This window comes from Pygoscelis adeliae, unplaced genomic scaffold (assembly GCF_000699105.1).
Source record: "Pygoscelis adeliae isolate BGI_AS28 unplaced genomic scaffold, ASM69910v1 Scaffold286, whole genome shotgun sequence".
In the NCBI taxonomy this organism is placed as follows: domain Eukaryota; kingdom Metazoa; phylum Chordata; class Aves; order Sphenisciformes; family Spheniscidae; genus Pygoscelis; species Pygoscelis adeliae.
The window spans coordinates 1,069,101-1,084,387 of record NW_008825076.1 but is presented as its reverse complement, the minus strand read 5'-3'; the positions used below and the strand labels follow the sequence as shown (position 1 = coordinate 1,084,387).

At 34.8% G+C, this 15,287-nt stretch overlaps 1 protein-coding gene across 1 annotated transcript in view; it reads right to left on the bottom strand.

The window, feature by feature from the left end:
* NCOA3 (nuclear receptor coactivator 3) overlaps nt 1-13,804 on the bottom strand; it is a 30,172-nt gene extending 16,368 nt beyond the window's left edge. The window contains exons 1-8 of the mRNA XM_009326731.1: nt 13,727-13,804; nt 7,302-7,409; nt 5,418-5,590; nt 3,541-3,641; nt 2,358-2,532; nt 1,612-1,800; nt 1,257-1,358; nt 287-427 (exon numbers count right to left, since the gene is read on the bottom strand). Of these exons, the coding sequence (XP_009325006.1) occupies nt 287-427; nt 1,257-1,358; nt 1,612-1,800; nt 2,358-2,532; nt 3,541-3,641; nt 5,418-5,590; nt 7,302-7,390 (970 nt within the window). The 5' untranslated portion in view covers nt 7,391-7,409; nt 13,727-13,804. The remainder of the gene's footprint in view (nt 1-286; nt 428-1,256; nt 1,359-1,611; nt 1,801-2,357; nt 2,533-3,540; nt 3,642-5,417; nt 5,591-7,301; nt 7,410-13,726) is intronic.
* Nucleotides 13,805-15,287: the final 1,483 nt, after the last annotated feature.

The following is a 15,287-nucleotide window of genomic DNA, read 5'->3' as shown; positions in this document are numbered from 1 at the left end:
TCCATCTGTGGAAAAATAGGTTACTTCAGGCTCCCAGATGATGTATCTGATATTTTCCATGGAAATTGTCAAGAGACGCATTAGAAAAAACAAATAACTTCCATCAGAATTCCTATTTCTCAAGAGGTCATCCTCCTTCAGCTTGTAAATATGACTCACAGCAATTAACACTAACAAGAAATATGAAAAAAAATGAGCACAGGCAAAATTCAGCGTTTTTGTTTTTCAGGAAAAAATGCAGCCACCAGGAGAAGCAGTACGACCAACACTGCAAACAGATTTTTACCTTCATGATAGTGGCGTTTGTTTGACCATGACTGTCCATCATTATGGCATAAGAACCTCTGAATACACCGACGAATTATATCTTCAAAGCCAGGTCTCATGGAAGACCGTAATGAGTTTGTATCAATGTTGACAAGTTTGCCTGTAACAGAGGAAAAAATACGCAAGTTAAACTCTTTATGACTATGCCAATCCTTCTGTATAAACGTGGTACATTTCAGAAGGCTCCAATATCATAGTTTTAATTGTTCATCAGCCTAACATCAAATTTTGAGTATGCAGAAGTTACCTATATGAATTATCTGCCATGTGAAAGTATGATGCTGCTTGTTAAAACATCAATATTCAAAGGGATTTAGATAACTGAATAAGAGGAAGTTAAGCACCCACAGGTTAATGCCACAGCTTTAGAAAACAGTAACTTTAGTCTCTGGTTACAGGCACCCAAAGGATGCATACAGAGTAAAATTTTCAAAAATACTGACCAACTACATCCACAAATGAACATCATAAACACTAACTGGCACCTCAAAAAGCCCCATCTAGATTATATAAGTATTTCAATTTAAACAGCGTAAAACACTTTAAACATTAGCTCACATACTGTAGAAAAATACAAGCATTCTAAAGAACTTTCATTAGCTTCAGTTACGATTTAAAATATTTCTTACATGTAAAGGACAGCACAATGGCAACCATTTGAAATGCTGCCAAGTTAAAACACAAGTAATGCTTTATACCAAGCTGCCAAACAATAGCATACTAGCATAGAGACAGAAAATGCGTCCCACAGTTGTTGTTATACCCCACTGCCAACAGACGTATGTTGCAAAAACCAGCTGGGAATTCTCAGTATGAATTCTGCTAGTCACTACAGATACACGATTTATCTACATACTTGACTTATTTAAAACAAGAGCACACGGACAAAAAAGGTACCTTCATACCTTCATCTTGGGTACATTTCTCACCTGAAAGATCATGTCTTGTAATAAAGCTCTCTGGATTTGTTGGAAATACCCTTTCTGCCGTTGTGATACGACGTGCCACACAAATCATACAGGACTGCAAATCTGTATTTAAAAAAGAATGTTTCTTCTTTAATTTCTCTCCTGTTTTATTCTATTAAAGCATCTAATAAAATAGCTGAAGCGTCCTTCGTTGTTAAAATGGAAGTATAAACAATAAGAATTTAAGTTTTGCATTCTGTTCCTACTTACTTAAAAATGGATTGCAGAAGCTACAGATTTCATAACACATACCAAATACCAAAAAGCTTTATGTGGAGGTTTCCTTTGTGCACAGTAATTCCACAAAATTTCCTACCTTCCCCCTCTTCCATCATAGCTCTTGGCTGAGATAAAGCAAAGCACTGCATTGTTTCGTATCTTTGACGCGTATCCTGGTGGCTGCCTACATCTTCCAGAAGATCATGAGAGGTTTTCACCATCATCCGGCAATTGAATGTATGACTCTTCTGTCTAGGTGTCTCATTGGTCCAAGCAACTCCATTAACTTAAAAGAATGCAGTAAGAATTTATAAAGATTTTCAGATAAAATCAATTCATAACTGATTTTTCTTAATTTAGATACTTTGTTCCTAGATTAGAGAGATTAAAGAATATTTTAAGATGCTTTCTCAATATACCATCAGTTTTATACCTTGGGAATAGTAGTATTGAGAACCAAGTAAAAAAACCGCTTTCCCTTACATGACGGTTTCAGTCACTTGAAGGAGAGCTGAAAAGTCATTCACATATTTAAAAAACAAGCAGTTCCCTCAGCTAGTCTTGTGGCTTTAGGCAACGTGTTCCTCTAGTACCCTTGTTTTAATTTACAGGTAAACAAATTGCAAAGGCTAAAGTACAGTGTGAATTTCCAGCACATTTATTTCTGGTGGTGTGCTTTAGTAAGAACACAGTAATATTTTTCAAGATTAACATACTTCGATAATCAAATATTCTTCGTATAAGTAATTTGTTTTGAAAGGTTATCTATTACAAGTTGGTTTTTCTCTTCTCTGATTGTTTTCAAATAGCCTAGTAACAGTGTAGTAAGTCAGCTTTTATTACCTGAAGATTTAGGTAAGTTTTTAAGGAAGTCCTTCCGGTCCTCTTCATGCAAGATACCATAGACACTTGTATTAACCAAATCTTCTTGTTTATATTGCAGATACTGTGTGACATTTTCTGACACAAATACTATGTTCCCATCTCGATTTACAACAAACAGGAAACCATCCAATGCCTAAATATTAACATGAGAACATACCATATAAGACACACTGCCTAATTCTGAACGTAATTTAGTTTAAAAACTATGTGGGTGATAAATGTCAAGTTACAATACATGCATTTCTTTTCAAGGGTAGAGCTGAAGTTTTAAATTTTTCTCTGAGGAAAATTGTGTCTGGTAAGGAATGATTTCAATATTAAAAATTAATATGTTCATTTGTTATTCCATTGAGCTTTTTCACAGTGATAACCAGCCTTCTTGTTTCATTCTTGCTTTATTTGAATGCAAGATAATGAATTTGTAACATTATTTCAACAGCTGGCAAATTGAAACAAGAACAAATTCAGTAGAAAAAAGTAGTAAGATATGAACTTAAAGACATTTCCACCAGCAAGTGGCGAGATAGAAGAAGATGGTCTATTCATATCTTAAAATACTGTATTTTCTTAACTGAAAGAAAAATTCAATATATATGTAAAACAGTTAAGTTTCAAAAGTGCTTTTTAATGGACTTGTAAATATGGGATTGGTTTTCTAGGCATAATAAAAGGTATCTGCCATATACCTTTTTTTACATTTATTCTTAGGTTATTTTACTTGATGGCAACATTTGTTTAAAATGCTTCACAACTTAGAAACACACACCCCAATACACATCACAAACCTCTACTCTTTGCAAAACCTCATCCGTTTATTTTAATGCCTAATCCCTAAAAAAAGCAAGGTATTCCTCGTACTACTAAGCACTACTTCAGTAGTAATTTGCTAACGACTGCTGGAGAAAGTAAAGCACAAGAATACTGGAAAAAGCCAAGTCCTATTCTTCTCTTTCCTTCTACAGAGAATTTCATCAAAATTAAGAAAACACGATAGATTTTATTCCTGTCCCTTTCAAACATAGTTCTGTATAGTTCTTGCATACTATTTATTACTATAGGATTGCAGGCTTTATTGTAATATTTTCACCTGCCTTAAGTATTTGTTTCCATAGGGATTTACTAGGGCCTAATTTGTACTTGCCTGTAATAAAAGAGGTCCCAATGAGTCCTTATCAATAACTCCTTGACCCGTAGAAGATACATCAGCTTTCTGAACATCATCATCATTAGAAACTGCTTTTCCTGAAACCCAAAAGATACATTTCAGTGAAGCAACATTTCATATGAAGACCAAATTTTAATATTACAAGCCAGATTCTAGGAAGCATGTGAATAAAGGAAAAAAAAAAAAAGCACAATTAAGAGAGGAAGTCTCACATATTGTTAGTTGCTTAAGACCAGAAAAAATGTCACGGCTACATAATGCCAAACCTTTTGCTTACATAAATTGACTTGACAGTTAAAATTGGATCAACTTGTTTTGTGAACAATATTTCTTCTGCTGCATCTTTCAATGGCCTTTAAACACATTCATTATACATATCTCTTCCTTCTGGTTTTATTTTGATCATCTCATCATCGTTGGTCACAATTTTCAGATGCCATCACCATTGCTCTACAAAAAGACTTTGGCTCATGTTAATGTATGTGTGCATGTGTATGCGTATGTATGTATACATATGTGTGTATGCATAATGAAATCATATTTTAAGAATCAAAATATCCTAAATATATTGATTTCAGGGGAAGGTGGAATGGGAATCCATACCAGGCAGCAGAATTACAGAAAACAAACGGTAAACTTTGTTCTGTGGTACTTGCTGGCTGGCTAAGCAGACCACAAGAGGAGTACAACATCCTAAGGGAAGATTACCACATACTTGGCTCTATAATGAAACAGAATTATTACATTAGAATACACTTAATTAAACTAGAAAAACCTTAAAAACAGAAGTTGAGATTTTTGGGGTTTTTTTTAGAATTGTTTTACCATGTTTTCAAAAGATACGGCAATTTACCAAGACAGGTAAAATATATACCATAGCTCACTTGATTTTTTTTTTTTTTTTAAATACTTTACTGATCAAAGGAAATATGTACACTTGGCAGGCTATAGTCATTTGGGGGTGGGTGGGGGGAAGGAGGGGGAAGGAGGGAGGGGTTTAAAAAAAAAAAAAAAAAAAAAAAAAAAAAAAAAAAAAAAAAAAAAAAAAAAAAAACCCACAACCCTTTATATATATACCCCTCACTATACATTTAAAAAACAGGTTTTGCATATACTTGCCCATTTAAAAAAAAATTACTATACCACTAAGGTTTACACTAGCTGACAAAAACTACTAAAACTTGATGCACTGCTATTTTCTCCTTTGTTGACTTAACTATATCCTCAATACCATCAACCGCGCTATCTAATTATTTGATCTCAAGCTAAATGCATTTTAAATATATTGGAGTCCAATACTTAAACATTTAGGAAGCATGTCTTAAACAGCACAAGAAAAGAAAGCAAAGTCCATAGAAACATAATAGGAAAAAAAGCAGTAAAAATAATATATGTGATTGGAAGTGTGCCCCATAAGAATCTAGGTGTTTTTTTAAGAAATTCATCTCAAAGCACTGAAGTCCCTTTAAGCATGAAGTCCCTTGAAGTGAAAAACAACAGTACATATTCTTCGTACCAGTGGGTATTATTTGGTATATCATACCAGCTGATGGTACAATATCATCTGGACTATCTCAAGCTTTCCTAGTGTTTTCAGGAAACTGATAGGAAAGGCCATTCAAAGTTTTAAAGCCCTGATTCCCAGTAAAAAAAGCGATGGTAAACACTTGCTTACTTTTAAACAGAAGATTATTTAAGGCATATTAAAGGTTTGGTTCAAGTCGAAGTCTGAAGACTTTCTCAGTTACATGCTATTGTGAAAAACACTACTCAATTTCCCAAGGAACTACTGCTTTGAAGAAGGAATCACAAGAAAATGAAATTAATTATTTTGGCTTAGCAGGGAACTGTACCTTGCTCTTTTATCTGTCGAATCTGTCTCACCGTTTCTTTTAAAATAGCGCATTTGTCTGGTTTGACATTGAAATTGTCAATGTCACTCAGATTAGCAGATATCAGTTCAGCCAGTTCTTCAATGTATTTGCTTTCCTGCTCACGCCGACGCTTCTCACCACTGCAGGTCAGACTAGGAACCAAAAACATCATTTCATATACTTGCATACCGTCATATACAAAAGCTGTGCTCACTCTGTGAACTTTAATGTACTTTATGTAACACCTACCTATTAAACCTAGGTAGTAGTTATTCTTCCAGCAAACATAAATCTGAAGGGGTGGAGGGGAGGTGTTTTGTTACATTGTTGTTTGGTTTGGTTTTTGTGGGGGTTTTTTAAAGAATTTTAAGTACAAATTTATCTTAAGAGGATATGAGAAAGTTACTCATCCAAAAAATCCTCTTGTTGATAACTCTATTGTTAAATTTAATGAAAATAGCAATTGCCTGTTATAAAACTGTAACACTCATACAGAAAGTATGTTTTAACCTTAAAAGTTACTTTAGATCTGTTTATAATTTATTAGACAAATGAAACAGAATTTTAACATTCTATGAAACCCCTTTGGTTTGCTTGTAACAAGATGACTACAGAAGGTGATACCTCAGAGAAATTTCTAGGCATCAGGACAAAAATGCCATCTCAACATCCAAGAAAATCAGAATCCCAGACAACATAATGTTGCTGGATAAAGTCTCTCTCTGAAATTCCTTTTCCTACATAGATTAATGTGCTGAGTAAAGACACTGTCTACAGCCTAAATCAACAGAGAGAACAGTGTCATACACAGAGTATGCCAAGAGTAGGAAAAGGAGGACTCAGGAGAAAGGGAAGGGGCAAGAATGGGCACACTGAGGGAATCAAAAGAATGAACAGTCTTTGAGAAGAAACCAAGTGAAAGAGTTAGGAAAATATGCACGGACCAACACTGGAGAAAACAAACACATGACAAAGCAGGGGCTTGAAAGACAAAGAAAGCTAACGAAGGGTGACAAACTGAAAAACAGAATTCCTGACTGGACAGACAGACACTGGAGAAAAGGAAAGAGAAATCGGAATGGAGGACAGTCACAAAGAGATACTGGGATACGTTGGGAGAACCTGAGGATCTCATACACAATCTGTTGCATGATGGAGGTAATTAGCATGGAACAGTGGGGACGTACATAAAAGGGAGAAATACAAGTACGCATGACACCTGGTATTCTGGTGAAACTGAAGACAAATTTAATAAAGGTTAATACTGTGTGGGAACAAGAACATGAAAGGATAACACAGAACCCTTAACATGTGGTGGAAAGCAATGAGGTTGGAGGGGACAGAAAACCAATTCCCTCAGATAACGATGTCTGACAGAGTTAAGTGAGGGGCAGCGAGACAGCATGGAATGCCAAAATTCGAGATGAGCTTGCAAAGAACTAGTCTGGAGAAATGGAAGTCAAAAAAAGGGTTCGACCTATTAAAGTATTCTGTGCTGACCATAACCACCTGAAACGAGGCTTGCCAAATCAATTACCAGATATAAGATGCTGCCTTTGAAATTTCTGTGAAGCAAGAAGTTTTTCTTCTTTTGCCTTGCAATCACAGCTTCAAACAATGATTCCTTATATGTTCACTCTATTAAGATTTCCGCAAGAGTCTAATTATAGAGCATAGTTCATCAGCTTTGGCATGTCTACACAGAATAGTAAAGTTTTGTATCTTCACAACAGAAGCTGGCCTAGAGAAGTTTTCAACTGAACAAAATTATTAGTTAGAACTTACTCTAAATTGCAATGAAAAATTGAAAAATGTTTTTAAAAACTCGTAACACAAAAAAGAGCGAAGTCTTTATAAACCTACCTTGCACCTGGTGTATCACAGGGCAATGGCTTGCGCTTCCTTGACTCATTGGTTAAGCTATCCAAGGAGTTTTCTCCTAATCCACTCATCTTGACCACGCATCAGCAACTAAAAGCAATAAAATAAGAATTGTGAATGAACCTCTCAAAATAATTTAAAACACAGAGAACTTATCCAGATAAGTTATTTACTTTTATTAGATTTATGAGTCAGTATTTTTACTGGAAATCCGTATAGCTTTTTAGTACTAAAAAATAGTATTTGGTTACCATTTTTTTTAAATCTATTTTTTATCTTGCCAAAACATAGGTTTACAAAGCTTATATATCAATGTAAGCAAAAATAAATGTAAAAAATGCATTTAATTTGATTCAGAGATGTTTAAAGTTTTGTACCATAGTACTGGGACCACTGTATAGCTCCAATTTGTCTGAAAATAAAAAGATTCTCAGTGTTTTAATGTATGCTTAGATAACTTGAAAAGAAAGTGGTAAATTAACATGTTATGCCAAAATGTAGCTAAATATAAAGGATAAAGTTTGATACCATTAAAGAAAAAGGCAAGTTATACTCTAAGGCAATGAAGGACGGGTGACCAGAATATTGAAAATACGGAAATGTTGAATAAAATTTCCTTTTCTGTATGCTCCTTTTTTCTCTTCATGTAATCTAACCACTGCAGCCACAAATAATTGTCATCCTCAGGAGTAAATCAGTGGGCTTAAATGAGAGTTTCACACTTGGCTCGGTATAAAGCCAACAGATTACTATTACCATCTCTAACTCAGCAGGTTACTATAGTCTTAACTTCGTATCTCTTGCTAAACCTTCTAAAATGAACACAGTTTTCTAAAACTTTGAGGACAAGGCAAGCAAAGACTTCAGAACTCTTTCAACTCTATTGCTTCTACAGCAAAGATTCGGCCATAATCCAGTAAAATAATAGGTTGCTTTTGTTAAAGTCTAGTTATGTTAAACAAACCTGACAGATCATATATTCATGACACTCATCTCCCCCTCACTCCCCAAGAGGAAAAAGTAACACAGTCACAGAGGAGAGAAAACACCTATACCAGATCCTGCTATGCTACAATCGACGACATGCTGAAGGAGGAAAAAAACTTTTTAATGGATCTATCCTATTTGTGTAGCCAGAGTATTTTAGAACATAATTACATCTATAAAATAATCTAATAATTTTTATTTGTTTTTTTGTACCACAATGACAACAAGACACATCTGGGCTGTTAGGAGTTTAGCATGATTTTATCCTTTTTACAGAAATTTCCAAATTAAATGCAAATTTAATTTACTGCAATCTGGTTCAGACTGCAGTTCTTTACCCCATACAGCAACAACAGTAACTGGTCTTAAACATTTAGGTAAGACAGTTATGTTTGTTAGTTGGAGAGAAACTTTTCCATAACATATAACCTGGGCACTAATAAATCTTTCAGGAAAAAAAAGTTCTTTAAAGATCTCCACAAGCAAAACCCACCATTACTACAGTTATTAAAAAGAACTGGCTTAGGATGAGCAAATCCCTAGGAGTCTGTGATCGCATATGACAAGGACAAGGACCTGACAGACACACTTTCATCTAAATGAAGTTTATGTTAAGGTATCAGAGGCTGGTAGCCAACTGACTTGAAGCAGCTCTGCAGAACAGGATCGGGGCACCCTGGTGAGCAAGAAGTTAGTTAAAAACGCAAGTCAGCAGTGTACCCTTGCAGTAAAGGAAACCAACCCCTTAGAGAGGCACCTAGTCAACTGAGTGCTTCCAGGACAAGACATCTAAAGTATTACTTCTGATGTACTAACCTTCACCGACTGGGTTTTTTGCTTACTAGCTTTTTGTGGCAAAAAAATAATACTGCTTTAGTTCTTTCTAAAGTCTAAACTGAAAGGGCAAAAACACACAAGAACACATTTGCATGAAGCAGCACGGGGGTTGCTTGCAATAGCTGATACTGTTATTGCAGGATGTTAGCTACGGGTGGAGAATTTAAAAGGACATTCTTCTTACAGCAGTACAAACCTTGAAAGCTAGACAGGACAGAGGACTGCTGGCTGCACTGAAGAGCAGACATGGGATTACTCTGGCACATGTACAGAGCTCAGAAGTAAAATGGCATCTCTTTAAAGCACAAGTTCTCTTTGCAGCTAAGCAAATGTTACAATGCTTAACATAAAATTGTATTTATAACCAATCCTCATCCCAATTGATATGCCTTAGGAGAGGAAGGATAATGTATTTTGTACATCACAATAAAATTAAAAACAACACCAAAACATAATCTTGCATTTGAAATAAACAATTACAAAAGATGCCTAACTCCGTAACTATGGTCAGGGACTGCACAGATAAGAAGTTGGTTTTACGTCTAAGTATTTGATACAAAACCAGGACGAATAAGACAAAACCCAATATACAGAGAGAGAGAGAGAAGAGCAAGCCTGAAGACTTTTAGTCAATCATATATTCCTCCAGGGAAAAAACCTCTCAAATACATTTATAGTGGCCCACCTTATGTGAAGTTCAAGACAAATACACTGTTACACCAGTAGATGACAGTATAGCACTGAACAACTGCAGGGATAATATTTCCTTCAATTAAGCAGCTAAATGAAAAACTACTCATCTGAACAAGTAAGCAGTTTCAAAAACAGATTATGTAAACAGGCTATGATCATGCAAAAAAAGCAGCTGATTATCTGAAGCTGACACTCAATAGAACATATGACTCATAAGGTCTTATGCCCACAGACCCCTCAGCGAAGGCTGAATCCTGAGAGTCATTCTGTAGGTGACACACACACGCGTTCCAGGATTGGTGCTTCCCTCCCTGTAACTGTATTCACAGGCAGAGTACAGAGCTGCAGGGTTAAGAGCTACTGCGGAAAGAGAAAGGAAGAGCTTCAAATATAAGACTTAAGGATAGCTCAGGAAGGGTGTGGGCCCAGCAAGTACGTCAGAAGCCAAGAGTAAATTCTATTTAAGAGGGGGAAAGATTTAAAATACATTAAATAGTTGAAAATTTGAGCTAGGACAGACATTTCACCAGAACATAATTTTGCAGGTAACAGGGTTGCGTTAAATGATTTAGAATAGAAATGTCACTTCTGGTGACAGATAACTCACAATAGGATTAAATAGAAAAACAAAATTACTACATTTTGTCTCAGAAACACGACACATATCAGAGAATACAACCCTTCTTCTATTTAAGAAAACCTTTGGGTGCCTAAATATAGAAGCTTGGAGAAGGAAGGAAAAATTGGGTAATTTGTGTAGGCTGTTTCCCTATTATTACACCCAAGTAGCTTGTGGTAGTTTATTCAGTCCTGAAGCTGCAGAGCTCCCGCACATGTATTTTCCTTTCCCTAAGAGTATCATTACAAGCTGGGAAGGCACGCAACGCCTAGAACAACTCTGTAACTGCTTAGCTAAGGAAATTACAGAAGCTGCTTCCCAATACAGATGGATTTACAGTACAAATTGTTAACAGTCAAACTAATTTCCCTGCTACAGGAAATATTAGCAAAAGAAGCCATTATTCAGTGAATTAATAATGAAAGAAATCACCAGTTAAAAAGTACCATGTGTTATATTTATTCATTGAATATGAACCTATAGTTTCTAATATAGAAAATAGAAAAATCTGACAAGTGTTCTGCTATTTTTCTTCAAAGTTGCATGTATAAGCTCAAAAAGTGGATGGCAAACCTACTGCATAGAAGGGTAACTAACAGTGGGACTGTATTATGAACTTGAGCTATTGATACATACTATTAGCACTTTTTAATGAAATTTCTATAAAAGTATTTGCTTTAAATGCAAGATGCTACAGCAGATTGATTACATATAAGGATGAAGAAATGCTGAATATAAATTCTATCCAGTGATAAACAACTAGATTTTTCAAAAATTTACCTGTTCCTAGTTTATATAATTTATAAAGGGAATTTCTTGGGACTGCCGAATTTTAAAGTCAGGTACTTCATGAACGATAATTCCTATGTATGTAATGATATTTAAACGTTTGCTAGTCTGATGTCATCTGCACCAGCAACTAATTTTAATTTCTAAATTAAACTGCCCATGTTACTCTACTGTATTAGAATACTTTGTCATCTTCATCAAACATTTCATAAAATAAAAGCATTTTATGCTACACTCCATTAAACTACTGAAAACAATGACACAAAGCCACACTTTGTTCCGTCCAATATGACTTTCCAAAAGTTATTTGGAAAAACAAAGCCCTAGCTCTTGCCAAATAATTTAGAAAGGTATACATTTGTATGAAATAGATAATGTTAAAGTTGAATAGAAGCAAGTATGTCCAGAGCCCTCCAAAGTTTATACTTAAAGCAAATTTGAGAAAAACCAAGATGACATAAGAGATGGTTCAAAGTCTTCAAAGCAAGACACTGTTTAATTCCATCGGTTGTAGCAGTAACGAACCACTATATACTGATGTTCCTAACCCCACCAGTGGAGCGGAACCAAAGGCAGCAATATTTGGAGAAAAAGTTCCAAACTTTCATGATTATCTGCAAATACTGAGCACTGGTTTCTGTATTACCATTTGATTTATCGTTTCAGATATAATCCTAAATTTTCCAAAATTTTTCTCACTTATCAAAAAGGGGAAACACGAAAACAAAAAAATAACAAAGACCTTTCTGCTCATCAATAAGCGCGTAGGAAAAACATTTGTCCTTATTAATAAGGTGCACATGTCTACATCCTTTGCAGTGGTCGACAGCCAGCTGAATATGAGCCAGCAGTGTGCCCAAGTGGCCAAGAAGGCCAATGGCATCCTGGCCTGTATCAGATGTGTTTTTTGCACGTCACAGGTAAACCAAGTTCTAGTAATCATTAATCCATCCATTACAAAATATATGTACAGCCTTCCAAACAAAAACATAGAATTTTAAAAAAATCGTCAGCATTTAGGACTAGCATTTTTCAACCTGCCAGGGTTTCAGTATTTTGACAGGCTAAAGAAAAAAACCAACAACAAACAAACAAACTTCTAAAATTCTGTCCCTGACTACCAAGAAAAAGATGCGCATGTCGACAATACAGCATGTTTGAAATCAGGAAAGTTCCTAAAGCCATTTCCTAGAGAGCATTCAAGTCAAAAGGACATCGAGAAGTACTAAGCACAGTAAGCAGAAAGTTTTCAGCTTGATATGATAGTTTCTTCCCTGGTCTTACTCACTTCACCCTCACACAAATTAGAAAGCTACTAACTTAACAACATTCATTAGATCACTTTCTGCTAGTTTGTCTTTCAATGCACTGATTTCCTTCTCCAACTCAAGCATTATTCCATCATGTCCATGTTCTCAGTAGTTGTAGATGAAAGACCTATTCACCAAATAGGACATGGCAACTGGGAAGCTTTTGTCCTAACAGGGGCCCAAAAATATAAACAATTAGATGCTTCAGATTTAGGTTTTGTATTTGTTTAGCTGAAATAGTTGACCACACACACACACAAAAAAACCCCAGAACCCACAAAGCACAACCGTACGATACTGATTTAAAACACAGCCAAACTATTTAAAAAATCATATTATTTGCATAAAAACACTTTTAACACTTCTTTGGTCACATGAAACCATCAACTTTTCCCTGTACTAAATATATGTACTCATGGTATCTTGCATGCTTGGAAGCTCTTCTGTCTGAGCTGATTTCTTGTTTGAAAAATTCACTAGGGAAAAAGCATAAATTGGCTCTTAGCATTCCCCAGAATAAGCCAATTACGAAGAATTAAATCCAACCAGTCCTTTTCAATAAATCATGAAGATGGTCTGGAATTTTTTTAATTGTATATAATGTTAAAATATTAAATATAATCCTTTCTAAAAACCAAGACATAACTCTCACAGTTTTTTGAGATGCAAATTGTAATAAACTAACTGGTTTATGCTAAGAGGAGCCCCAAATATTTAAATTTTATTTGATATAAATAAAACTAGAGGACATTCCATTCAGCAACTCCATATTCTTAGTGAAAATTTGTTATTTCACATTTATATTTCCCTCAAATACACATATATAAAAAGTATGACAGCTTTCCAGTGAAACTTCTGATTCAAAATATTCTTGAAACTATGCAAAGATTCTTTTGTTATAAGACTGACAACAGAAACAACTGATGTTCCCATTTACCCAGATGGGAATCCAGTAGAAAACAAACTTAGAAAACTCACTTTCTGGCAGTAGTGAAGTAAGGTTTTTTTTCCTTTTCTTTCTTCTTCCTCTTTCTTCCCTCCCTCCCTTTTCTTCTTTTTAAGAACATGCTTCTTATATACTTACATGTACAATTTGTAAATTGTAGCTTTAAAAATGGTAAGGGAATAACCATTCAGGTACGTATACTCCAAATATGAAATCGGTCACTTACTTGTCCTTAGCAAACATTCAAGCAGAGCATATTTTTCAGAGGACCTTCAGAATCAGAACTCATTTTAAGTCACATCCTGAAAAACAAAAAAGGCTGTACTTTAAAAAAAACAAGTGCTTGCTTTTCAATTTTTTCATCTAATAACAATAATCTTACCAAAAATCAAACACTCAATATTGAGATATTTTAATGTTAAATGAGTTTACAACTCACTTATAATAACTGTATCTAACTGTTATCTCTCCTATATGCTAAACAGCTCAAAAGTCTGAATCTTAACATCACAAATGCCACCTGGTAAACTAGATTTCCTTTCACATAAGAATTGAAAATATTTATTTTAAATGCAATTTTTTTTTACTTTGGAAGAAAATGAAACTGTTCTTAGTAACTTTTGATCTTAGTAACTTTTAAATCTTAATACAAAAAGCTGCAGCCGCAAATTAATTATTTTGTAAAGTTATGACTGGCAAGTAAAAATTAAGTGCGTAACCACTCTATGTCAGCCTGTACACACTGCTTGGTACATAACTATTATATGAGAATAGCAAACTGTTTTCAGAGCTATGAACACTCAGGTTTCTGTTACTCTTTTTCTATGAAATTCTAGGAATGATTAATCCATATTATCATGCATTTTATACAAGGTATGATTAAGTGTACTAATTAGTGAGATTCTGGGTCTCTATAGAGAATTACAGTTACTTAGGAAAAGTTTTAAACAACAGCTGTGTGATTGAATTGATTTACTGAAAACTGCTTAAAGCGCTACGTAAAGCAGAGGCTGTTCAAGCTAATTAGAAAAATAAATTGCTCTTGGGAAATATTTATGAGACATTCACATGTAAGCACACACCATAGTCCTATCCAAAATCAAGAGTTTCAAAATTGATACTTCTACCCAGACTACTTAATAGGTAATCACTAGCAGGCAGGTAAAGGAGCTTTGTTCAAGTAGCTCATTTCTTAAGAAATTAAACTGAAGCTTTTCATATCAACTGGTTGCATATGCATTCATCTGCTAACCACCCCTTTGACAATACTGATTGTAGCTTTATTTATATGAACTGGAATTACCAATTAGAAGGTTGATTGACAATGTGGTCATGTAAAAGTAAGCATCAAGAGTAAATTTCTCCTAATTAAAGACTTCTATAACACCATTTTATGCTAAATCAACCTCTGCTAATCATGGAAACCAGAACAAAAGCACCAAAAAAAAAAAAAAAAAAAGAAGAAAAATCCAAGAAATCTTAAGATGCAGTATCAGAAACATTTGGACATCAAGGAAAATTAAATCCTTCAGCTGTTCATTTCTGTAAAAAGGCTAAACCTGACCTATACTACACTCGGTGATAGCTTGCTATCTAGCTTCCCTGGGATGGTCTTATACCCAACAAGGGCTATTTTCTGATGTCTCCACTGGACAGAATTTATGAAACAAAAAGGTAGCATAAATTACATTCACTGTTCAGTTTGATGTGCAGGTCTTTTTTCCTCAAATTTCTACAATAGCTTGATAAACTGGTGAATGTGTACACCTCTGCAAGAACAGCAGCAG